General features: G+C 37.6%; 1 protein-coding gene across 10 annotated transcripts in view; it reads right to left on the bottom strand.

Moving 5' to 3' along the window:
• Nucleotides 1-25076, bottom strand: part of WAC (WW domain containing adaptor with coiled-coil) — a 91258-nt gene that overhangs the window by 27808 nt on the left and 38374 nt on the right. For all 10 annotated transcript variants that reach the window (XM_008002659.3, XM_073018830.1, XM_008002653.3 and 7 more), the window contains 3 exons: nt 11194-11300; nt 4840-4955; nt 3858-3970 (listed from right to left, as the gene is read on the bottom strand). In XM_008002659.3, coding sequence (XP_008000850.1) covers nt 3858-3970; nt 4840-4955; nt 11194-11300 — 336 coding nt within the window. The remainder of the gene's footprint in view (nt 1-3857; nt 3971-4839; nt 4956-11193; nt 11301-25076) is intronic.

The raw sequence follows: 25076 nt of genomic DNA, 5'->3' as shown, positions 1-25076 counted from the left end.
TTTCAAAGTTGTCAGTACACAACCGCTACATGGTACACCACAACAAAAAGTACCGGAATACCACCCAAAAAAACAATCACATCAAAGCACAAGGTCTTCTGACAATGACTTGATATATAAAATTTAGTGTTATAAAGGATACAATATAAAAATCTACAAAAATGAACAGAATACAAACATCCGTTGTATGACAGTAATATATCAGTAAGCTATCAACTTGCATGAATATAAAATTTTAAAAATTTTATTCTACAGTTTCTACGTGCAATGAGGATACTACTAAGACAGAAACCTTTAGGGACAGACATAATAGGGTAATATCATGCCCAACCCTGTATACAATTTTTATTTCCTCAACCAAGAAAACTTCCTTTCAGTTCTATAGGGCTAGTCAAAATGTATCAAGCATAGGTACTCCAATGGAAATTAAGGATGATACTTCTAACATTTTTAAGTTAAAAAGCAAAAAGGGCAGCAGCATTACAGGAACGGGGGAAGCTATAGCTGTAACAGTTTTCTATACTTACAACTCTAAATAAACACAGTTAAAGCAGTGCCTATTTGCCACCCTCCCAGAGCGCAGTGCTTTGCTTGTCCTGACTGGAGAGAGGGGAGGTATGCTACTGGCATCTAGTGAGGAGAGGCCAGTTTTGGTGTTCAATAACCTATAAAACAGGAAAGCCTTCCATAACAAACAATTACTTCACCCAAAACGTCATTAGTGCTTCTGTTGAGAAAGGTGTCTCTAAACATAGAGCCATCAACATATAAAGCACAGATTCGCAAAAATAAAAATTAGTAGCAGTTAATAGCAAATCAAAAATTTTATCCATATAATTTTTAGCATCAGGTTGTGGAGAATATTAACATTTGATAAAATATTTTATGTTTTTTGTTTTTTTTTTTTGAGACAGTCTCACTCTGTCACCTAGGCTGTAGTGCAACAGCACGAATCTCGCCTCACCGAAATCTCTGCCTGCCTTAGCCTCCCAAGTGGCTGGGACTACAGGTGTGCACCACCATACTCAGCTAATTTTTGTATTTTTAGTACAGACGGGGTTTCGCCACATCAGCCAGGCTGGTCTCAAACTCGACCTCAGATGATCTACCCGACTCGGCCTCCCAAAATGCTGGGATTACAGGCATAAGCCACCATGCCCAGCCTTTGTTAAAATATTTTAGTGCTTTACAAACACTTAATATATTGCAAAAAAACAAAAACAATAACAAAAACCTCATTAAAACCTATTTTATCTCTTTACATGTAAAAATCTTCCCAATCCTTCCCCCTCTGCCATCCCCTAAAGGTTTTTTTATTGGTAGTCAAGAACAAGCTTTAAGCCACACTCTACACAAATACCAATATACTCAACACAAGGGAACACTCTGCCAACATGTTTCTGATAGACTAAGTTAAACACTTGAATGGCTTATTGACTTTATTACTAAGTTGACCAATCTTCAAAAAAAGCAACACAGCTAAGGTTCTTTCTCAAACACTACCTAAACTCAAAAAAGTGTGATACATGACTACATTTCAACACAAGCACAGACACAATGACTCATCATTTACCTATCTAGGAATTTAAGTGAAGGCAGTAATCAGACAAGTGGGAATCATAATCTTGTTTCATAAGATTATGAATCATAATCTTGTTTATAGTAGGGAAAGGCTGAAAACTTCCCAAGTATTCATTGATAGGGGATTATTTATTGATGAAAGTTTACCTATGCAATCAATATAACAAATGCAGAATTATAAACAGACATAAAAACATATTTCTGATACATTACTGAATAACAGGTAAAAAACAGTAATATAGAATCCCATTTTTGAAATACATACATATGTAATTTGTATACACATTTATAAGCATACAGAAAAAAGTATATATTCCAAAATGTTTCAGGGTCATGGAATTTAAACGTTTTACCTAATTATTTACAAACATGGCATACTTTTGAAATCATGAAGAAAAACAAGTTACTATTTTTATACTTATCTAATACTTTTTTTTTTTGTAGACTCAGAGTCTTGCTCTGTTGCCCAAGCTAGAGTACAGTGGTGAAATCTCAGCTCACAGCAACCTCCGCCTCCTGGGTTCAATCGATTCTCCCGACTCAGCCTCCTGAGTGGCTGGGATTACAGGGCGCGCCACCACACCCAGCTAATTTTTGTATTTTAGTAGAGACGGGGTTTCACCATGTTGGCCAGGATGGGCTCGATCTCTTGACTTCGTGATGCGCCTGCCTCGGCCTCCCAAAGTGCTGGGATTACAGGCATGAGCCACCGCACTCAGCCATCTGTCACTCATTTTCTATGCATCCCCTACCCTGCAATATGTTCAAAAAACTCACAAGCTGGGTGTAACTTGTTTATGTCTAAAGGAAAACCTCTCTCTCATTTTTAATTGACAAAAGTCAGTTAATTAAGATATAAAAAGAAATGGAACTAGAATCTAATTCTTCCACCTCAAAATTCAATGTTCTTCAATATGCCAACTTTAGTACTTTATATCATTTAAAAAATTACATACAATTTCACTGATTTAAAAATTTAATATTTCACACTTAATCCTGCAGATGTTACTGTTTCATCTTAAATATTGTCTCCCATCAAAAACTCAGTAATCCCTCTGAGACCAAACACACCCCCAACTTTTTGGTTTGAGTTACAGGAGCAGAACTGAAACGCTGAAGTTTAAGAATTCCCAGAAAACATCACCTTGAAATTCCTCCCAAAATTGCAAAACGAATCCGAGAAGTCTATGTGACTTATATTTTTATAAGTTAAATATTTTTAAATTTTTTTTTTTTTTTTTGAGACATAGTCTGACTCTGTTGCCAGGCTAGAGTGCAGTGGCAAGATCATAGCTCTCTGAAGACCCAAACTCCAAGGCTCAAGTCATCTTCTTGCCTCAGCCTCCCAAGTGGCTGGGACTACAGCTGAGTGGTTAATTTTTAATTCTGTGGACACTGGGTCTTGCCATGTTGCACAGGCCAGTCTCAAACTCTTGGCCTCAAGCCATCCTCCTGCCTCGGCCTCCCAAAGGGCTGGGATTGCAGCAGGCATGAGCCACAGCACCGGGAGTAAATTTTATTCAAGGTAAGGGAAGCCAGTGGAAATAGAGTACCTTTAATAAAGCTTCAAATTTGGAGAATGAATTACAAAACAAATGTATGGGATACAAAATTGTCCCACTAGCACAAAATCTGGCCTCAGAAGAACAATGAAGTATGCCCACAGTTTGATTTATAGATGAAGACCACCTTAGAACAAAAACGCTTAAGTTTTCTATTAGACATTTTTAAATTGTGTGCAAATTCAAACTAGAGATGTTACACAGATCTATGATCATGGTGAAATTTGTTTCTAAATACAAGGATAAACAAGTTACTCACTGGTAACATAAACAAACAAACAAAAAACAGTAGCTACTCTGATGTCACTTGTGTGTGGCTACGATTCAATTATTAGACTAAAACCTGATAAGATCTGTGTCCAGTTTAATAGGACACAACTTAAGGGCAGGCAGGTAGGGTGGGAGAGGAAGCTCCTGTTTGGGAGGATCAGGGGAAACCAATCTAAAACAAAATTCTACTGTTTGCAATTCAGCTCCATTATAGCCATAATGCGCAGCAGGAAACACATACGTATGCTACTCTACCATGTATCTTTTCCCTTTTCAGGGACCAAAATGGTGGCGGGTAGGGGATAATAAATCCAACATAAAAGAATCTCTTCATGTTTCTATTTATTTTAATTTACATATGTAGATGGCGATGGACACAGATTTGAAAAATAAATAATACGAATAAATCAAACATACATTTCAAAGAAAAAAATTAATACTTACTTCCACTGGCAAACCCACTAGTGGCTGTTGCTTGCATCACCTCTCTTCTGTAATCTCTATCTTTTGGGAAGCTGTTGACTGCCATCTTGTTTGCTTCTTTTTGTCTCTGTTCTCTAAAAATAAAAAAAATAAGATAAACACATAAAAATTACATTGAGGGCATGAGTTTCCATAATAAACAGCTCTGGCCAAATGCCTAACAAACGTTATATAAAAAACAAAAGCAGTGAACATGGTCATAATTTAACTGGTGTGGGAGATGGAACGTGGCAAACAGAAACACTAATGTTTCTCACTAATGGCAAAACTATACCAATTAATTATACCACTAACGCCATAACCAAATCTCATCAATTTTAATTCTACATGTGAAAGAAACATTATGGTCTTATTAAGCTATTAATATTTCCATCAAAATTAAAGATGCATAAATGTAGGTAAGTATTTTATTAACTATACTGACTATTCAAAAGGCCTTTGTGGACAGCTGCCTAGCTGTCCTAAAATTTTTCTTTTTTTTTGGAGATAGTATCTTGCTCTATTGCTCAGGTTGGAGTGCAGTGGCACCACCATGGCTCACTGCAGCTGTGGCTTCCTAGGCTGAAGCCATTCTCCCACCTCAGCCTCCTCAGTAGCTGGAACTACAAGTGCATGCTACCACTCACAGCTAACTTTTTGTAGAGACAGGGTCTCACTATGTTGCCAGGGCTTGCCTCAAACTCCTGGGCTCAATCAATCCTCCAGTCTTGGCCTCCCAAAGTGCTGGGATTACTGGCACGAGCCACTGCACCCGGCCAGGTTTTTGTTTTTAAAAGTAAAGACAAATTATGGAAAACATGATGGGGCAACCAACCACTGCAACTAAAAAGTATAGATGGGTAGCACCACAAAAAAGCTAAATTAGAATGTTTAATGCTGTAAGACGTTAACCCGTAGAACCAAGCTAGAGAAATAACGTTTAATTAGATTAAAAGCTAATTACCTTTCAAGCCACTCTTTTGGTTTTTCCCATTGTGAAACTTCTGTTCGACAATTGTAGTAGTACTTTTTCCCAGAAGAGCTAATATGCTCAGACCAGTCATCTGCAGAATCATAAGGCTTAAAAATATATTTTTTACAATTAGAAAATGTTAATACTATGTAATCACATGAAGTATCAAGAACATCAAAGCACACATACAGGAAAACATTTATGAGATAAAGGTACTCTGAACTAGAATGCAATTATCTGCATAAGTATTTATAAGACCTTAGTTTATGAAAGGCTTCAAAGAACAGAACTTCATAAAATACCAAAATTAAGTAGCATAAAAATTAGATTGTTAGACAAAGAAAACTGAAATTAACATCACCTTGATTTTAGAAAGCATGACAAAATCCCCCACAATTTTAACTGTTGAAATCCAGTAACATGGGGGTGAGGAATGCACTCTAGACTAGATGATGGTGTGAGATCGTCAGTTCTAAATTCTAAGGCACAATAGTAATTACATATGGTATAAAAGAGAACAATCTTGCCTGTATTAACTGTTACTCAGTGACAAAAGGAACCAAAATATGTAAACATAAACAGAAAGCTAATTAAAAGCTATAAATTTGTTTCACCTTCAAAATCGACAAGATGGATCAAGTACACATAACTAAAATATTGTTCTCATGTAATATACAGGATTAGCAGTATCACTCATATTCCCATAACTAAAAATGGTCTTTCAAACATTCTCAGATACAGTCTCTTCCAGGTATTTTTACAGGCAATGTAACATCATAATGAAATTAGAAAGTATCAGAAAGGCCCAGTTTCCATGAAAAGAATCTCACAAAGATTAGTTAAGTTTCTGATTGGCCCCAGGAAATCTGGTAGAATCTCAAGAACCTTGGTTGAATTCCTTAATTAGTTTTTCAAAGGAGCTTACTGAAACAACATTGATTATATTTTGTCAAATAGCTAGAAAAGAGGATTTTGAGTGTTCCCAACACAAATGTTGAAGACGACAGACACACAAATTACTGATTTGAACATTAAATATACTGAATGTATCGAAACATCACCATATATCCCATAAGTATGTACAATTGTCAATTTAGAAAAATAAAAAAAATTTAAAAATATTAAACCACTTGAAAAAAGTAAAATGAAATAATGTACTATACTATCATAGCCTATCCTTCCGGGTTCACTGTATTGTGATACAATTTTCAAGCCTGAGGAAACAAAGTCTTATTCACTGCCTTACCCTTGGCCCAGCTTTAATTTTAACAACTAGGAAACAAGCTGAGAGAACTTAAGAGCTGTCTATAGCTCACAAAAATAGTGATTTATCAAAGGACAAAAGACTCTGGTTTCCAAAGGCCTATTATTTCCACTAAATTAACACCAAATTCTGGAAATTCCCCTAATAATTCTCAAGGTAGTTGGAAAAAGATCACAGACTCTGTCATATATTTATATGCTCACGTTTACATCTCAAAATAATGAGGGTGGCAAAGCAGCCCTGTACCCCCACACCTCAAAAAGCAGTGGAGAGTTAATTCTCAATCCCACTAGCTTCCAGAAGCCTACAATCAAGCTTTAGGAACCCAATCACAAAGGGCCAAATTCAGAAAGTTCTTCTCTACCACCCCCTCCTCCCTATACATAAATTATTATGCAACTGATCCCTTCTACGGATGTTATCTGGAAGACTTGGTTTGCTTGCCAAGTGGTTATGTGGAATTACTGGATTGAAGAGCTACAATGAGATTTGAGACTAGAGGACAGAGGACACCAGAGGTCAGCATGGTCTAGGCCAGTGCTCTTCCAAGTGATGGTTTGCCAACTTATCCTGGAGGAAATAAGGAGTTTGCATTTGAATATATAAACATACTGTTTCTTTCACAGAAGTTGTGCTTTAAGAAAAAAAAAAAAAGTCAGCTGAACTAAACATTGTATGTAAGTGATTAACATTCTGGCACAACCTCCAGGACAGAAAGTTCACAATCAGAGCACTGGTCTACCACGCTACATTGATTTTGCCTATCAAATTGTAGATTAGTTCAAGCTGATGTCTTACACTTAACAAAATTCCAGGGTAAAGCATACAATCACATATCAATAACTTTATTTTCTCCACCCCACTGCCATCCTCAAGCGGTTAAGGAAAAAGAAACCCTTCAAATTATGGGATAACTTTTACAATGCTGATGTGTAACAGCAGGTGTCAAATTTCTTAACTTCACAAAAAGAATATCTAACATTGAGAACTTAAACAAAAGGCCTGCAAACATTTAAAGTTTTCTAGATTTGGCCTGGGATGGTTGCCAACATACGCTCTAAAGCAGCTCTCCAAGTGTTATCCAGGAAACCTTGGGGAACCCCAAGACCCTTTCACAAGACCAAAACTATTTTCATAATAATACTAACATGATTTTTTTCTTCCTCATTTTATCACAAGCATACAGTGAAGTTTACCCAGAGGCTTAACATAACACTGGATGTATCACAACAGATTGAATGAAGCAGCAGATAGGAAGCTATGAAATTCTAAGTGTCTTTTTCTATTAAGTCAAATATTACCAAGATGTTCAATATCTATTTTTTTAAAAATTAGTTACTTTTCATAAAGATGTTACATATGTTACCATATAATGGGTTTACAATTGATATTTTAAATGAAATATTTAAATTTCACAGTTTTAATTTTTAATATGGTAGATATTGATGAGACTCAAACTTTTTCTTTCCGTTTTTCCCCAAGATGAGGTCTTGCTATACTCTGCCCAGGCTGGTTTTTAACTCCTGGGCTCAAGTGAGCTTCCCTCCTCAGTCTCCTGAGTAGCCAGGACTACAAGTGACAAGCACCTCTCCTGGCTCAAGACTCAAAAGCTTCAAAGTATGCAGATACTTAGTTGATAACAAAAGGAGCTGGAATATGAATGCAAACTCATACAGGACTGAACTTAAGCACATCTCGGCAAATTAAAATTGGCATAGAGTATTTAGAAGGGAAAATCTCAATTACAGTGTTTTTAAATAAAAATAAGCAGTATTTTTTCAACAATTCAGAGCCCCCTTTCAAAAATCAAATATGCATGACTAATTTAGTCTACCAGTCATACCATGATTTTTTATTTTACCTTTTTTTTTTTTTTTTTTTTTTTTTTGAGACAGGGTCTTGCTGTCGGCCAGGCTCGAAGTGCAGTGGTGCAATCATAGCTCACTGCAGCAGCCTCAACCTTCTGGGCTCAAGCAATGCTTTGCTTCAGCCTTCCAAGTAGTTGGGACCACAGGAACACACCACCACACTTAGCTTTTTTTTTTTTTTTTTTTAAAAAAAGAGACAGCAGCTTCCTATGTTGCCCAGGCTGGTTTTAAACTCCAAGCCTCCAGTGACCCTCCTGCCTTGGCATTCCAAAGTGCTGGGATTACAGTTGTGAGCCACTGCAACAACATTCCCATGATTTTTATTGTGAAGGAGGCATTCACCAACCTTTTCCTGATCTTTACCAGAAGTCAGGCTCTGTGGTAAACACCCCACAATAAATGTTTGTCATAGGACTTACATTAAATGTCAACGCCTTAATCTGATACTGAAAATAAAAGATAATTTCAACTTGGCTTTTAATAGTTAACTTGATTAAAAAAAAAAAAAAATTCACCCACATACCCAAGTATCTGTGTAGATAACTCTAAAGCCAACTTTTCAAGTAAGATTAAATTTACAGTTTGTAAGGGCTGTTTGTGTCATTCCCACTATGTACATTATAATACAAAAGACCACTACTTGTAAGTTAATTATGTACCTACAGGTGAAATCAACAGAAACCAAAACCCGGATTCCAGAAACACAAAACATTTTATCTGTTCTAGTAATGGTCTTCAACTTTCACTCACATAATTAAGTTCCCTGACACCCTTATGATTTGAATCATTCAAGCTTCTCTGATGCCCACTATTTATTCTTTCTGATTTCAATGGGTTAAACCCACTGCTCTAAAATCCAAATAATCAAAATCTGTCTTCCCTGAATGAGGTGTTTGTTTTGTTTGCATTTGTGTTTTACGAAAAAAACAATGCCCACAAGGGCTGCTGCTGTAAGAGTAGACAAATAGCAAACCTAAACTGTCAATGACAAGTGGAACTTCAGGTGTTACTTTGTAAATTAATAGAATGTTTTCCAGGAAAACAGGCAGATTCATTCTAAAATCCTGAATATACATCTCACTGAAAATGATTTGCTCCCCTTTCTCCCCACTCGGCCTAATCCTCCCTCCCCTACTTGAAGGAAAAAAAAAGGAAAAAGGAAATGCCTCATCACAAATAGTTTGACGATAGTATGCATGAAGTACTTAGCAAGACTGTTTTCTCAGTCCCAATCCTACCCCCTAGGATAGTCCACTCTGTGATGCTAGGGCTGGGATGGTACAAATTACTCTCTATTTAGCCAGGTGGCTTCCTTCCTGTTAGAAGCATTAATTAGATGAATGAAAGGTAGGAGAAAGGATCAGCCACAGTTGTTACCAGCTCTGGGCTACCATCCCACCACTAGAACTAGCTTCACCATACCCTCAGAGGTATTACCACGAGCTCTGTGGGGCTCCTCCTCTAGACTATTAGGTTCTAAAACCCCAAATTCATCCTGTTGTTCCATAGCCCTGAGTGGTGATTACTGTGTTACCTCAGGGTTCCTCCTTTTTTTTCAGTTATCTGCTTAACCAATCCCATATATTAAATTCTGTGTTACAACAACATGATTTTCTTTTCTTTTTTGAGACAGAGTTTTGTTCTGTCGCCCAGACTGGAATGCAATGGCGTGATCTTGGCTCACTGCAACCTCCGCCTCCCAGGTTCAAGTAATTCTCCTGCCTCAGCCTCCCAAGTAGCTGGGATTCCAGGTGCTTGCCACCACACCAGGATAATTTTTGTAATTATAGTAGAGATGGGGTTTCACCAGGTTGGCCAGGCTAGTCTTGAACTATTGACCTCAAGTGATCCACCCGCCTTGGCCTCCCAAGTGCTGGGATTACAGGAGTGAGCCACCGTGCCTGGCCACTAGTGAAGTGCCTGGCCAACAGTATAATTTTCTAAATGAACACTAATACTATCTATTTTTATCCAAATATTATCCTAATGTCTCAATTTTCTATGGAAATGTACTATTCACACCGCTTCAAAAAGAAACAAACAATCTGAAGGTTTTTCAACGTCAATTAAGACACGATGATCACTCAAATACTCAAAGCAAAATCTGTTGGACTCAACCTACACCTCTGACAGCCTTCTCATTGTTCGTTCTTTCCCTATCATGTATTTTCCATACTGTTGCCTGAGATAATTTTTTAAATTGCAAATATGATCTTATTTTACTGATAATATCCTTCAATACCTCTCCACTGCCTTATACATGTCTAATTAATATTCCTTGGCATGACATAGAACTTCTCATGATATGCCTCCCACTTGCCTCTGTAAATTTAGCTCCTGCCATTTTCCCACACCGTCAAAATCCCAGAAGTTCTCTAAATGTGCTACACTATTTTACACTTCTACATCGTTAGGAGCTCTATTCCTTTGTATGCTATGAATTCCAGAGCTCTTTTACTGCCTAAGTTATAGTCAGACTATTGGGAAGCATTAGTTATAGTTTACTATCTTCCTCACCCAAGCTGGGAGTCCTGTGTTGAGTGCCACCCCAAAGCAATTTTAACAGGCACTGTTGTTTACTTTTCTGTCTCTACCGCAGGTCCCAAATTTCCTTTAAGACGGGCCACATTCTATAATATATTCAGCTTAGCATATGCCTGGTGAATTAAAACCTTATTCTATGGTGAATTAAAAATTTCATTGAAACCTACGACTTAAAAAATTCAAAATAAGTTAATGTCATTAACCTAACCTTCTGAAAATATTTAAAATCCCTCATTGGGTTTCACGCCCTTGTGGACAGGTAACTGTGTATCCCTAGTGTCTAGGAGAGTGTGTAAGACACAGTAGATAATAAATATATCCTATAAGGAGTTTACACACTATGGAAAGAAAGCTTAAGTTAGACCACTTTATAAGAAGTTTCAGCCTGAAGTTCTTTTTATCTCAGATATCACAACGGAAAAACATTGCTTTGTACAGGAATCCTAATTAAGTAATACCAAAGATACTAGCTTCTCACAACGCTCAGTTCCATTAAAAAGACTGGCTCATTGGTTTAAAATAGGATAATAATATCAAGTAAACACATTAAGACTGTGATTCAAACTTTTTTTTTAAAGACATTAGATTTTATAAGACTTCCCATGGGTTTTGTTTTGTTTTGGCAATAAATTCCAAAGAAAAAATACTGGACATGTTTATAATACTTACTGCATCTGAAGTTTTGCTTGGGTTATTGCTTGGATTAGAAGAATGTGAATTTGAACTATGAAGAGCACTGTGGTTGTGTGAATTTTCTTGTGGAGAGTAACTGGTCCCTTAAGAAAATAAACAATACAGTGAATTACAAGTAAACTGTATTTAATGTTTAATCTGTTTTCTATCATACATTATTGTGTATCTCTAAATGAACACCTTACATAAGCATTAGGAATATATACATAGTCATACTTTTTATAGTATATAAAATATCTGTGAACCTACTAAAGAAGTGGCTTTATATGCCCTGGAACAGCATATAACAAAACCTTTTTGAGAGAAACAAAACCTTATCTTTATCATTTGTAGCAACTTCTGGGTTTTCTTAAAGTTTTATTGGAGAAAAATAGAAGTACAACGTTCACAGAAAAAAGGCACAAGAACTCAAATGATACAGAACTAAAAGTTACTGTTATCAGCATGTTTTTGCAACTGTATTTCAATTTCCTAATAGTTTCCCCTATTTGCCTTTTAATAGCTTTGCCAATTTTTCAAATAAAACAGCATCGACTTTTTTCAAGAAGTTAAAGAGTCTTAGGGAAGGTGCTCACTTATAAGATGATAAAGATGATCAAGAGTCTTTTCCTAACAGGTCCAACTCTATCTAAAAATTGCTTAAGAGTAACTCAGGTTTTATGAAAATCTGTATATGCCAGTGACCAGAGAAAAAAGTTTCTCTTGCTTTAAGAAAAACCAGACTTGCAAAAACACTTTGACGAATGACACAAAAAGGTTCACCACAGAAGTCTAATGTTAGTATTTCAATTTCATTCCACATAATTCTAGATTTTTCAGCAACAAAGTAACATAATCGAACTGGTATTTTTTTTTAATAAGTCATCTGGGAGTGGCATGGAGGCTACACTATTATGAACAAAAACAAAAAGTGCAGAGAGCAATTTAAATGCTCCAGTGGTCCAGGAATTATTAGTGAGAACCAGGGTGGATAAATGTAGAAATGAGTTAGGAATATTATTTCAATCAACAGAAACAACTAAATGCTCGTAAGAGCAAAGGTGAACTCAGATAGATGATGACTATAAGGTTTTAGATATCCAAGTGAAAATGGTCCGCAGATAAATATAGAACTAGGAATTCAGAAGAAAAGGATTAAGTAGATGTGGACTGGGAAGTGTTTTCTGTTACAGGTCAAAGGTAGGAGAGGGACTAACTGCTTTGTATGTAAGCAGCAAGCACTAAAAGTTCATGGATGAAGTAAGAGTATGGAAGGAAAAAAGGCAATGGCCAAGATTTACCCTCAGATAAAGGTCTGCTTACAATGGAAACTACAAGCAGATTCAAAGACCCAAGAAAACTAGTTATGTCACACGCTATCAAAGAGAATTACGTCACACACTATCAAAGAGAATTACCTAACTACAATGGTTACTTAAGAACAAGGTAGGTGGTATGACAGAGGACATTTCCTAAGAAGCCTGATGCTTGAGACGCCTGATGGGTTCTTCTACTTATTTTGATTTATCTTGCTGTACAGTATTGTATTTATATAGAGAGAACACCCTAAAACCCCCTTATAATAACAGAAAGCAAGAAATAAATTCTCAATAAAAGCTCTAAGAATGAACACAATCAAGAAGAAATCAGTCAAAAATAAGGTGAACACTTTGGGAGGCCGAGGTGGGTGGATTACCTGAGGTCCAGGATTTCGAGACCAGCCTGACCAACATGGTAAAACCCCATCTCTACTAAAAATATACAAGTTAGCTGGACGTGGTGGTTATGTGCCTGCAGTCCCAGCTACTCGGCAGGCTGAGGCAGGAGAATCATTTGAACCTGGCGGGTAGGTTGCAGTGAGCTGAGATCGTGCCACTGCACTCCAGCCTGGGCGACAGAGCAAGACTCTGTCTCAAAAAAAAAAAAAAAAAAAGAAAGAAAGAAAAAAGAAAAGAAAAAAGGGGGGGGGTGGGAAAGACTGAGTATGCAGGAAAAGTTAGCAGAAGCCCAGAGACTGCTATCTTTAGAAAGGCTTTCTGGCACAGCTGGCCCTTGACAGACATGTGGGAAGCTAAATTTCCGGAGGGATCTCACAATCGTAACTGATAAAGATGTGAAAGAGGTGCTCACTGAGGCCAAGCACAGTGGCTTGCACCTGTAGTCTCAGACTAGGCAGAGGCAGGGGAATCCCTTGAGTCCAGGAATTCAAGACCAGCCTGGGTGACATAATGAGAACCTGTTTTCAAAGGAAAAAAAAAAAAGAATTGTTCATTGTACCTAAGCTGTTTGGGTATATAGTATGTTTTGTACTGAACAGCTGCTTTCCTACTGGTGTCTGAAATTTTGGTACATGCAAGGCGAAGAGTACATATATAACTCACCAAATCCAGTAAAAGCGGTGCGCACTAAATCTCTAGTGAGCTTCCCTGGTAGACAACATTCCACAAGTGTGTCAATTTGTTGCTGGAGGAATTAAGTACATCCTGTATGACTCTCTTAGGCAAGAATTCTTGGAAGCTTACACCTGGATTCCTTCAGATTTTGCCCCGTGTGCCTTTTCTCTTTGCACCTGTCCACTGTAGTCACAGTCATAATAATGACTATGTTGAGTCCTGAGAGTCTAAGAGACTCACCAAACCTCACAAATGGTTTTAGGATCCCAAAATGCTTAGTAACAAAGAAAAATGAACACTTCAAGTTTTAAAGAAAATATGAGATCTATGCTGAAATTTCTACTTTTCAGATATAACTCCAAAGATTTTTTAAAAATCAGATTTACAACTGAATATAAGAAAGAAGTAGAACTAGTAATATGGATTACTAGAATATATATGCACTACTCGCGGAGTTGAGATTTCCCTGAAATTTCCCTAAGTTTGTCGACAGTGATGGAAAAAAAGCTAATCTTACTGACTGAAATAAACCCCAGAGCAATCCATTAAAAAGCCTGGTTTAGATACCCCACCCTGACATTTATTTGCACACATTCTTGAACAGTATGTTCTATGCTTAAATCTACGAAATGGAAGTGCCACATTAAAGGTTTACTGAAACACATAACAGGTTTTCTACAAACATAAGGTGTATTATAAATGAGGTCCACTGACCTCTCATGAGGTTAAGATCCAGGAATTCACTCCACTTTAGTAACTATTCCTAAAGTCAATGAAAACTCAAATACTGACAAACATTCCAATTAATTATACTTCTAAAGAAACGGTATGCTTTCCACCAGCCTGATGGAAGTTACCAACTAACTTTTAGATCTAGTATATGCGTCCTCAGAAGGCACAGCATAATAATCAAAAGTCTTTATAAGCATCAAGGCACACCGGCCTAAGACTTCTCTAAAAGAGAAAATAGAATCAGTTGTTGATGGGGAAATTATTTTCAAAGACAGGAGTTTTTTGGATAGGGACCAGATTCCACATTCTATGGAGATTTACTAAAACTGCTTACCAAAAACAAAACTTCAAATGGGTGAGAAGATAAAGACATTTTTGTAAAAGACTAAGAATAAACTAACATTCTTAAACAGATTTCAAATTTACATAAGAGGTTTTATACAAAGCATGGCAGGCAATACATCTTTAGATTCCAACCAGAAGGATGCCCTTTGGACCTGAAGGTAGCGCAGATTTGCCCCTGAATAAAATGCCAATAATAAGGTAAACAAAATTAACTGTCTCATAATAAAAGCTTCAGCTTATATTACCTTACATACTTTTTTTGGTATTTCATTTGAGACTTTTACTTAACTCATTCCAAACTGAAGTAATACACAAGCAGAACAACAAAGTGATTGTGTGCATCCTCCCCAGGGCTGGGGTAATGGTGGTTATGATTTTCTAGTGCCATACCGAAAAGAAGTGCTACAACACAAAATTCCTTTTAAATCTATCTTAAAATATCACATGAATTTTTATATGCGACCCCACAAGTTTTAGATTTCTCTTATTACAATACAGAATCTAAGGCTAAGAGAAAGAATACAGTAAGACTTCTGAACATATCCAGTAAGAGAAGAACCGATGCATAAAACTTGAACTCAGAATTTCAATCCCAAATCCAGTGAGTATTCAAGTACACAAAGGAAGATAATATATACATGCTGGTGAGAGAGTGCTGGTGAGAGAGTACATAAAGGTTACTTTTTACTGTATAAACAGCATTGCCTCCATTCCTTCATCGGGTCACACACTGACCCAAAGAAGCAACGGAGGTAGCGCTGTTTATACAGTCAAGTACCTTTACGCACTGTGTATATTACCAAGGAAAAGCTCGTTATTTAACGACAAAAAAAATCATCTACCCAAGAAACACTGTATCAGTGAATAACTGGGATAAAAATGTTTTTAAATGCTGTACATTTAAACCAATCTCAAGAAATTAAAGCTAGGACTGATAAAGTTAAGTCTTAGAAGAGTCTAAGAAAACATGCTATTGGAAATGACTCGGTTTTGGGAGAAGGGCAGGACAGATAAAGGGGTTCTATACTTAAGCTTGCAACTCGAAGAACTTAAATGGTGAGCAAAATTCTCCCTTCCAGTGCTTAACCATGGCAGATTATAAAATGGAGATGTAACAACATGACTGGATGCTAGTTTCAGACCAGAGTCCAAGGGTCGGTACAAGAGAATGACACTTTCCCTGACAAAATCTGCAGTATTTCTGACAGAATAATCCCTATCTGGCATCTTCTAAAACTTCAGAAGCTAAAATTTAAGTGTGAGAAGGACTACAACTTATAACTTATAGTTTCAAAGAGTGAAGGCCTAGGAGAATAATCAGAAAATGGTCCAAAAAAATTGATCAAAACATACCTGACTCAGCAAGAAATGGACATGAAGCAATTACAATGCCCTTCCATTTACAAAAGGGAACCAGGACATTAGGAGTAGGGAAAGCAGAGGGAGGATATACAACTCTATACAATTAAATGACAGTGGGAACGGCCATCAGCTTTCGAAAAGGTGGAACAACAGTTTTCAGTCTACTCAGGAGCAAAATATTGCTTATGTCCTTATTCAGACCATGACAACCACCAGAATATATTACCAGATCCACAGACTTAGAAGTCTTAATTCTTTTTAAGACACTAAGGAAGGAACAGGCATATCTGTATACTAAATGAAATAATTCAAGGACATCTACCATCCCACACTGCTTTCAAACAAAAGCAAAAATAGGTAGCAATGAATAAAACTCAGTAGTGGATCTGAATCTTTAGTATATTAAAAATTATAGATTTCAAGGTGGTCTTTCTCAGAGATTCTAATTCACAGTCATTTTTAATTTTTTTTAAATTGTTTTGTTTTGAGACAGGATCTCTCAGTTACCCAAGATGGAGTGCCGTGGCACGATCTTGGCTCACTGTAACCTCTGCCTCCCGGGCTCAAGAGACCCTTGCACCTCAGGGCCTCCCAAGTAGCTGGCACCACAGGTGGACGCTACCACGTGCCACTAATTTTTGTATTTTTAGTAGAGACGTTCGCTATGTTGGCCAGGCTGTTCTCGAACTCCTGTCCTCAAGTGATCCACCTGCCTTGGTTTCCCAAAGTGCTGGGACTGCAGGCATGAGCCACCACGCCTGGCTTAATACCTGAATTTTTAACAGGCATTCCCAGGATGTCTCTAGTGTAGTTAGCACCCAGGCCACACTTTGGGAAACACAGGTTTACAAAGTCAAATAGTAGAGGACACTCAAAAATCTCCCCTGAGAAGGCAATATGCTAAAAATAAACTGATGATCATACCCTCTTCACTTACAGAGATGATTATACTCTACAGCTCTCTTCCTAAGCCTTTTCCAGTACCTTCCAAAGATCCGCCTCTGTTACTTTGAATGCTGTACTACCTTTCAGGGTCCTTGGCCTTTCATCACTCCTAACCAGCAGCCAGAGTACTTAAAAAGGGATCACCAAGAGAGCCACATATCTGTACTATACGGTATTCTTTGCTATAACACGATAAATGTTTTCCTTGAAAAATCTTGAATTCTGCAAAACTGCATATTAAAAATAAAAAGTCTTATGGGAAAAATAGGAACAAAGACATTCAAAATTATGCAACTTTATTATCAGAGTACTAATAACTTGAATAGCACAGGCAAGCAGCTCAGCACGGTTATCAGTTACTTTCAAGAGATAATAATGCAAAAAAAAAAAAAACCCATTAGGATAAAAATGCAGCTATTTGGGGGTAAGAACATGGAAATGGAAATGAAGTTCTAAGCATTATCCTTGACCAAAAAAAAATCTTTACACATGAACCAGTAATACAACTTTAGCTTATAATAATGGCATCCTGCAATTTACCAACTGTATATCAAGAAACCTGGTGGTGAAAAGCAAAACTTACAGCTAACGAGGCTTTGTCTCTCGGGGGAGGGAAAAGTGGATCACAAGAAGTATCAACAATTTGACAGTTGGCTGTACAGTTACTCCCTCTACATTTGTGCTATTCAATGACGGTCACTGGCCACACATAGCTATTGAACACTTGAAACATTGCTAATATGAATTGGGATTTTCTGTATGTGTAAAATATATACTAGATTCCAAGACTTAGGGAAAAACAAATGAAAAATATCACACTAATATGTTTATATTGATTACATGAAGTATTTTAGCTATATTTGGTTAAATAATAAATATAATTAAAATTCCAGATATTGGCTACTAAAAAAACTTAAAACTGCGTATCTGACTTACTGGAAAGCACTGCTCTAGATGAAGGTGCGCTAATACTTAGTGAAAGGGGGCCAGGGATGCCTACTGTACATTATACATGTCTCCCAAAGAACTGTCTAATGTCTGAAAATAAGCTGCTTGTAATTAACTGAGTCTAGAACCAAAATCTGCTTAGCACAGCATGCTGAATCTTCCAGGAATATAGCTGCTATGCAGATTGTACTGTATAAAACTTAACTCATTTTTACACACGAATCAATACAACTTTAGTTTATAATAACGTCATTTTTGGGAACATTTTTATCAAAATGTTCACTACCTGGAAAAATCTCACCACTGACAATAATGCTACATATATATAATACATCTGCCTTATATCTGTCACAAACAAATGACATTAAGTAGATTCCTTTGTTAACAGTTAGGTCCAACCATTGAAGGGGCGGACATAAACACAAGATGATACAGTGAACAAATTTCATCCTTTAAAAAACAGCACTGCCATAGCTTATCTTAAACATATATATATATATATATATATGGGGCTACATATTTTTAGCACAGTGCTACAAAGAGTTTGTGAAAATTACACATAACATTCATTCTATGTGCAGGTAGTAGCAGGTAATATACGTTATTATGTGTGTATTACTATGGCGATTTTCTACCATACAGTTATGTGTTGCTTAAAGACAAGGTTACGTTCTGAGCAACATGTGAAGCAATTTTGTCTTGCAAACATCCTAACAGTGCACTGACGCAAACCTAGATGGTGTAGTCTACTACACACCTTGGCTATGTGGTACAACCTACTGCTCCTAAGCCATAAACCTATACAGTCTGTAACTGTACTGAAGACTGTAGGCAACTATAATACACTGTTAGTATTTGTGTATCTGAGCATATCTAAACACAGAGAAGGTACAGTAAAAATATATTATGGGATTGCCTTCACATATACAGTCCTTCATTTATGGAAACATCATTATGCAACACGAGAGTTTAAAAATTAAAACTTCTGTGTTTGAAAAGACACTATCAAAAAGTGAAAAGACAACATGTAGAATGTTGCTAATCATACATCCATAAGACTTTTATCTAATTCTACCAGTAAGAACTCCAGAGCTCAATAAAAATAATCTGATTAAGAATGAGTAAAAAATCTGAACAAACATTTCCTCAAAGATGACATACAAACTATCAAAGTGTGTATCAAAGACGAACAATGGCACTAGCCATTGGGGAAATGCAAACCAAACCTGCAGGGAAGTAACACTTCACACCCACTAGAATAAGTATAGCCAAAAGGACAGGCAAAAACAAGTATTGGTGAGGATGCAGAGAAACTGGAAGGAACCCTCTCATACACACTGCTAATGTGAAAGTAAAATACTGCAGCTACTTTGGAAAACAGTCTGGTAGTTCCTGAAAATGTTAAGCATAGTTATCTGTAGCCATACAAAAGAACAAAATCATATCATATATACAAACAGAACACTGGGTACTCAGGGACATAAAGATAGCAACCAACAGAAACGGGACTACTAGAAGGGGAGGAAAGGAGGAGATAAGGGTTGAAAAATTAACTGTTGGGTACTATGCTCACTACCTGGGTGATGGGATCATTCGTATCCCAAACCTCAGCATCACTCAATATACCCAAGTAACAAATCTTCAAATGTACCCAACTAAATCTTAAACAAACAAAAACTTAAAAACAGGATATCCTCTATTAGTTGAAGATATATACAAAATACTAATAACAAATAAGTGCTATATTCCTGGGTTAAACAGAACATCAATGTTTACCAAATAATAAGCTCTAGGCACCATTAATGTAACTTTTTCTTTCATTCATTCATTCATTCATTCAAACATCTACTTGTGTACCTAAAATGTACTGGCATTATACTGGCAAACAAGAATAAAGCAGTGAAAAAGAGACCAAAAAAACCACCACCAACCAACCAATCAGTTACATGAGCCAGCAATTCCATGCCTACGTATATATTCGGAAGAAATGAAAACATAGGCCCAAACACTAGTACACGAATGTTCATAATGCATTATTCTTGGCCAGGCACAGTGGCTCACACTTGTAATCCTAGCACTTTGGGAGGCTGAAGCAAGTTGATTGCCTGAGCTCAGGAGTTCGAGACCAGCTTGGGCAACATGGCGAAACCCCGTCTCTACTAAAAATACCAAAAATTAGCCAGGTGTGGTGCTGTGTGCCTGGAGTCCCAGCTACTGAGGAGGCTGAGACAGGAGAATCACTTGAACCCAGGAGGGGGAGGCTGCAGTGAGCTGAGACTGCACCACTGCACTCCAGCCTGGGCAACAGAGTGACACACTGTCTCAAAAACAGCAACAGGCCGTGCGCAGTGGCTCACGCCTGTAAGCCCAGTACTTTGTGCAGCCAAGGCAGGTGGACTGCCTGAGGTCAGGAGTTTGAGACCAGCCTGGCCAACATGGGGAAACCCCACCTCTACTAAAAATACAAAAATAAGCCAGGTGTGGTGACGCGTGACTGTAAACCCAGTTACTCGGGAGGCAGAGGCAGGAGAATCACTGGAACCTGGGAGGCAGAGGTTGTAGTGAGCCGAGATCATGTCACTGTACTCCAGCCTGGGGGACAGAGCGAGACTCTGTCTCAAAATAAATAAATAAATAAATAAATAAATAATAAGAATAATGCATTATTCTTAACAGTCAAAAATAAAAACAAATCAAGTGTTTACAATTGATAAGAAAACGTGGCATAATCATACAATATCATTTAGCAATAAAAACAAATGAATACTAATGCATGCTACAACGTGAATGAATCTCAAAAATATGCTAAGTGAAATACCCCAGTCACCAAAGATCATATATGGCATGAGTCCATTTATTCAAAACATTGGATTGTAAACTAGTTCAACCATTATGGAAAACAGTATGGCGATTCCTCAAGGATCTAGAACTAGATGTACCATATGACCCAGCCATCCCATTACTGGGTATATACCCAAAGGATTATAAATTATGCTGCTATAAAGACACATGCACACGTATGTTTATTGCAGCACTATTCACAATAGCAAAGACTTGGAATCAACCCAAATGTCCATCAGTGACAGATTGGATTAAGAAAATGTGGCACATATACACCATGGAATACTATGCAGCCATAAAAAAGGATAAGTTTGTGTCCTTTGTAGGGACATGGATGCAGCTGGAAACCATCATTCTTAGCAAACTATCACAAGAACAGAAAACCAAACACCGCATGTTCTCACTCATAGGTGGGAACTGAACAATGAGATCACTTGGACTCGGGAAGTGGAACATCACACACCGGGGCCTACCATGGGGAGGGGGGAGGGGGGAGGGATTGCATTGGGAGTTATACCTGATGTAAATGACGAGTTGATGGGTGCAGCACACCAACATGGCACAAGTATACATATGTAGCAAACCTGCACGTTGTGCACATGTACCCTACAACTTAAAGTATAATAATAATAAATTTAAAAAAAAAAAAAAACATTAAGAACAGACAAATCTGTCAAGACAGAAAATACAGTAATACTTTCTTAGAGGTGAGGGCGAGGGGAGTATTGGGGGATGACAGTTACAGGGTAAGTAATGTATTGGAACACTGGTGACTACTAATTGTGAATATATTAAAAATCAGTGAACTATACACTTCAAATGGCTGAATGGTATGGTATGTGAATTACACATAAATAAAACTTATGCCCCCACCAAAAAAAGCAATCTACTGTACTTTACGTGTGACTTTAATTTGTCTAGCTTAGACACAGACCTTAATTCATCAGTTCTCGACACCTAATCCCATGGGATGCTTTGAATATAAAGTGGTGCACAATTGTGAATCTGGAATAAGCTGTATTGACATTCTCTTATGGCTTAAATGTACCTTACATGCTCTGAGAATTACTGGAGGAAAATTTTAACCCAGGAAGTGAAAGCCTAAGTACTGATATATAACACAACATGGGTGAGCCTTGAAAACACTAAGTGAAAGAAGCCAGTCACAGAAGACCACACTGTGTAATCGATTTATATGACATATCCAGAAAACAAAAATCTAGAGAGACAGAAAGCAGATCAGTAACTGGAGAGTTGGGCATTGAGAAGAAAAATGAAAGTGATTGCTAACAGGTATAGAGTAACTTTGGGTGGAGAGATGATAATTGGTATGTGAATTTCATCTCAATTTTTAAAAATCACCAGGAATTCCAGACTACCCTGGAGCAATATAGGGAGAGATTTTGTCCCTACAATAATAGTAACAAATACCTTAAAAATAGAAAAAAATAGCCACAGAAAATATTTTTTAAAAGGTGAGATGGCTGGTCTAACCAAGTTAAGAGCCACTCCCTTCAGTGACATTAGCAATCAGGCAATCTGGGCTTCAGTTCAGACTTTGCCTCTACCTAGGTGGGGGCCCACCTTTGGTCACCTGTCAAGTAAGATACTGCCTGACACTGTACAGGGCTGCAATAATCACAACAAAGTCTGAAATGAGATACTTACAAATGTTACTAACTCCTTTTGACTCCTGCCATCTGACTTTTCACTAAGGAATTAGCTAAGATTTCAAGAGTAAGGTGTTTTTTTGTTTGTTTGAGACTGAGATTCGCTCTGGTCATCAAGTCTGGATTGCAATGGTGCGACCCTGGCTGGTCTAGAACTTCTGACCTCAAGTGATCAGCCTGTCTCCGCCTCCCAAAGTGCTGGGATTACAGGCGTGAGCCACCACACCCAGCCAAAAGTAAGATTTTTAGATCCTTTATACATTCTGTATCTCCTCTCCTCTATCTCCCACTCTATTTCTTGGTCGTGTTTGATTTCTCAGCTTAAATGCTACATCCTCAGAAAAGCCTTTCTTGACCACCCAATTTAAAGCAAGCCCCCATCATAGCACACATCTCTCCTTAAGAGCTTTTTTTGTTTTTTTTGAGACGGAGTCTCACTCTGTTGCCCAGGCCCAGAGTGTAGTGGTAGTATCTCGGCCCACTGCAAAATCTGCCACCTAGGTTAGAGCAGTTCTCTTGCCTCAGCCTCTAGAGTAGCTGGGATTACACGCACCTGCCACCACGCCCAGCTAATTTTTGTAACTTTTGTAGAGATGGGGTTTCACCATCTTGGCTAGGCTGGTCTTGAACTCCTGACCTCGTGATCCACCCTCCTCGGCCTCCCAAAGTGCTGGGATTACAGGCCTGAGCCACTGCACCTGGACAATAGCTACTTTTATGCAGTGTAATTACACTACATCCCATATTGCTCCATTTTCTTGTTTTTAAATTAGCTAAGTAGTTATTCTAAAGAAGGAAAGCATTCCTCTGAGAGAAAAAACACAAGTTAGTGTAAAACAGTAAGTTTTATAAAAAAATTATCAAATTATAATAAGATGCTAAAGGGTGAGCAAGTAATATAGTTTAAAAACTTAGTATTATCCCTTTTCCAAGCTGACTGATTAGAGTTACAAGAACAGAAAGCAAAAAGAAACAGAGGCAGGTACCTGCACACACACAGGTGTCTTCAAGTAATTTTACCTCCTGACCCTAATTAAGAAGTGGATTTCAACTTTGGAAGCCACATGGAACTCACTTCTCAATCTGAGGAGGAGTGAAAATGAGCACAAAGGAATCTTCAAGTACATACTGTGCTTTCATCTGTCTCAGTTACATTAAGATAGTACGGCAAGCTACAAAAATCATCTCACACAGGAGATTTCAACTTGGTACAGTAGACAACAACCTTCAGTCAAGGGACACATTATTATTAACAGCATAAAAGTAGGAAAAGTACATGGTGATAAAGATTCAGAGGGCAAAGCACAAGCAGTCTGACAGTAACATGGTTACTGCACTTGCGATGTAACGTATGTGTAAAGCTATTATGCTAGACTACTAAGGGGCCTTGGATACTAAACTAAAGAAAGAACAGATCTCATCTTCTGAATAACAAATTCCAAAAGTATTTACTTTTCACTTTTAAGCATTTTTCGATGCTTCTGAATAGTACTAGTGGCATCTCGAAAAAGCACATTAAAAGTACATATTGAAGGGCTGGGCATGGTGGCTCATGCCTGTAATTCCAGCACTTTGGGAGGCCGAGGTGGGTGGATCATCTGAGGTCAGGAGTTCAAGACCAGCCTAGCCAACATGGCAAAATCCCAGGTGTGGTGGCAAGCGTCTATAGTCCCAGCTACTCGGGGAGGCCAAGGCAGGAGAATCATCCGAACCCAGAAGATGGAGGTTGCAGTGAGCCGAGATCGCACCACTGAACTCCAGCCTGGGTGACAGAGCAAGACTCCATCGCCAAAAAAAAAAAGAAAAGAAAAAGTGTATCTTTAAGGATACCACAACTAAAGAAGAAGAGTCTTTCTAGAAAAACAGTTATCTAATTTTTCCCCAACTATTTAAAGCCACAGAGTTCTTTCCTTATATGGCTGGTTGTTCATCTGTCAGATGTTAATTCGTATGTCAGCCTTTCCCTGACCAATAACTACTCTGCCTACCTCACTGTCACTACTGTTTGAATCACTATTTCCTTATCACATAATTATCCTTTTTATATATTTTATATTGTCTGTCCTTCCACTAGAAGGGCACAGGGATCTTCCTGACATACCATTGCAATAATTTCATAATTACAACAGAGCCCAGGTCTGACAGTAGACTCCAAAATAAAATAAATGCATGAATGAAAGTCCAATACTTAAAAGTGGAGATGCTCCTATTGCAACAAGGATAGTGGGTGATTAAGGATCAACTCTTAGTTCAGTCTGTTCTTAGAACCTCTGGGATCCATACAGCATCATTTAATAATAAGGGATACAGAGAAGCTCTGCAGATGAGCTGCCAAAGACTGGTGATAACGAATCTTAGGGTCATATCCAAGAATATAAACATCATCTATTAAATACAACTGTTACAGCATACCAAAAAAGTTTTAAGACAACACACAATACCTGTAATACCCACTAAAAATACTTAGAATAAAAGTTGGTAATCAGTAACTTTAAAATTACTCTAGCCTCCACTCTATTTATCTGTACAAAATAAAATAAACTGGAATAGTATTTTTCCTAAAAATATGTGGTATTAAAGAGAGAAAAAAGGTAGCATATTACAGCAGAGTTACTTCAAGGAAAACTTTAAGTAAATTCTCCCT

Source organism: Chlorocebus sabaeus, chromosome 9, assembly GCF_047675955.1.
Source record: "Chlorocebus sabaeus isolate Y175 chromosome 9, mChlSab1.0.hap1, whole genome shotgun sequence".
Classification (NCBI taxonomy): Eukaryota; Metazoa; Chordata; class Mammalia; order Primates; family Cercopithecidae; genus Chlorocebus; species Chlorocebus sabaeus.
Note: the sequence above shows the minus strand (reverse complement) of the source record. Positions and strands in the feature narration are given on the sequence as shown.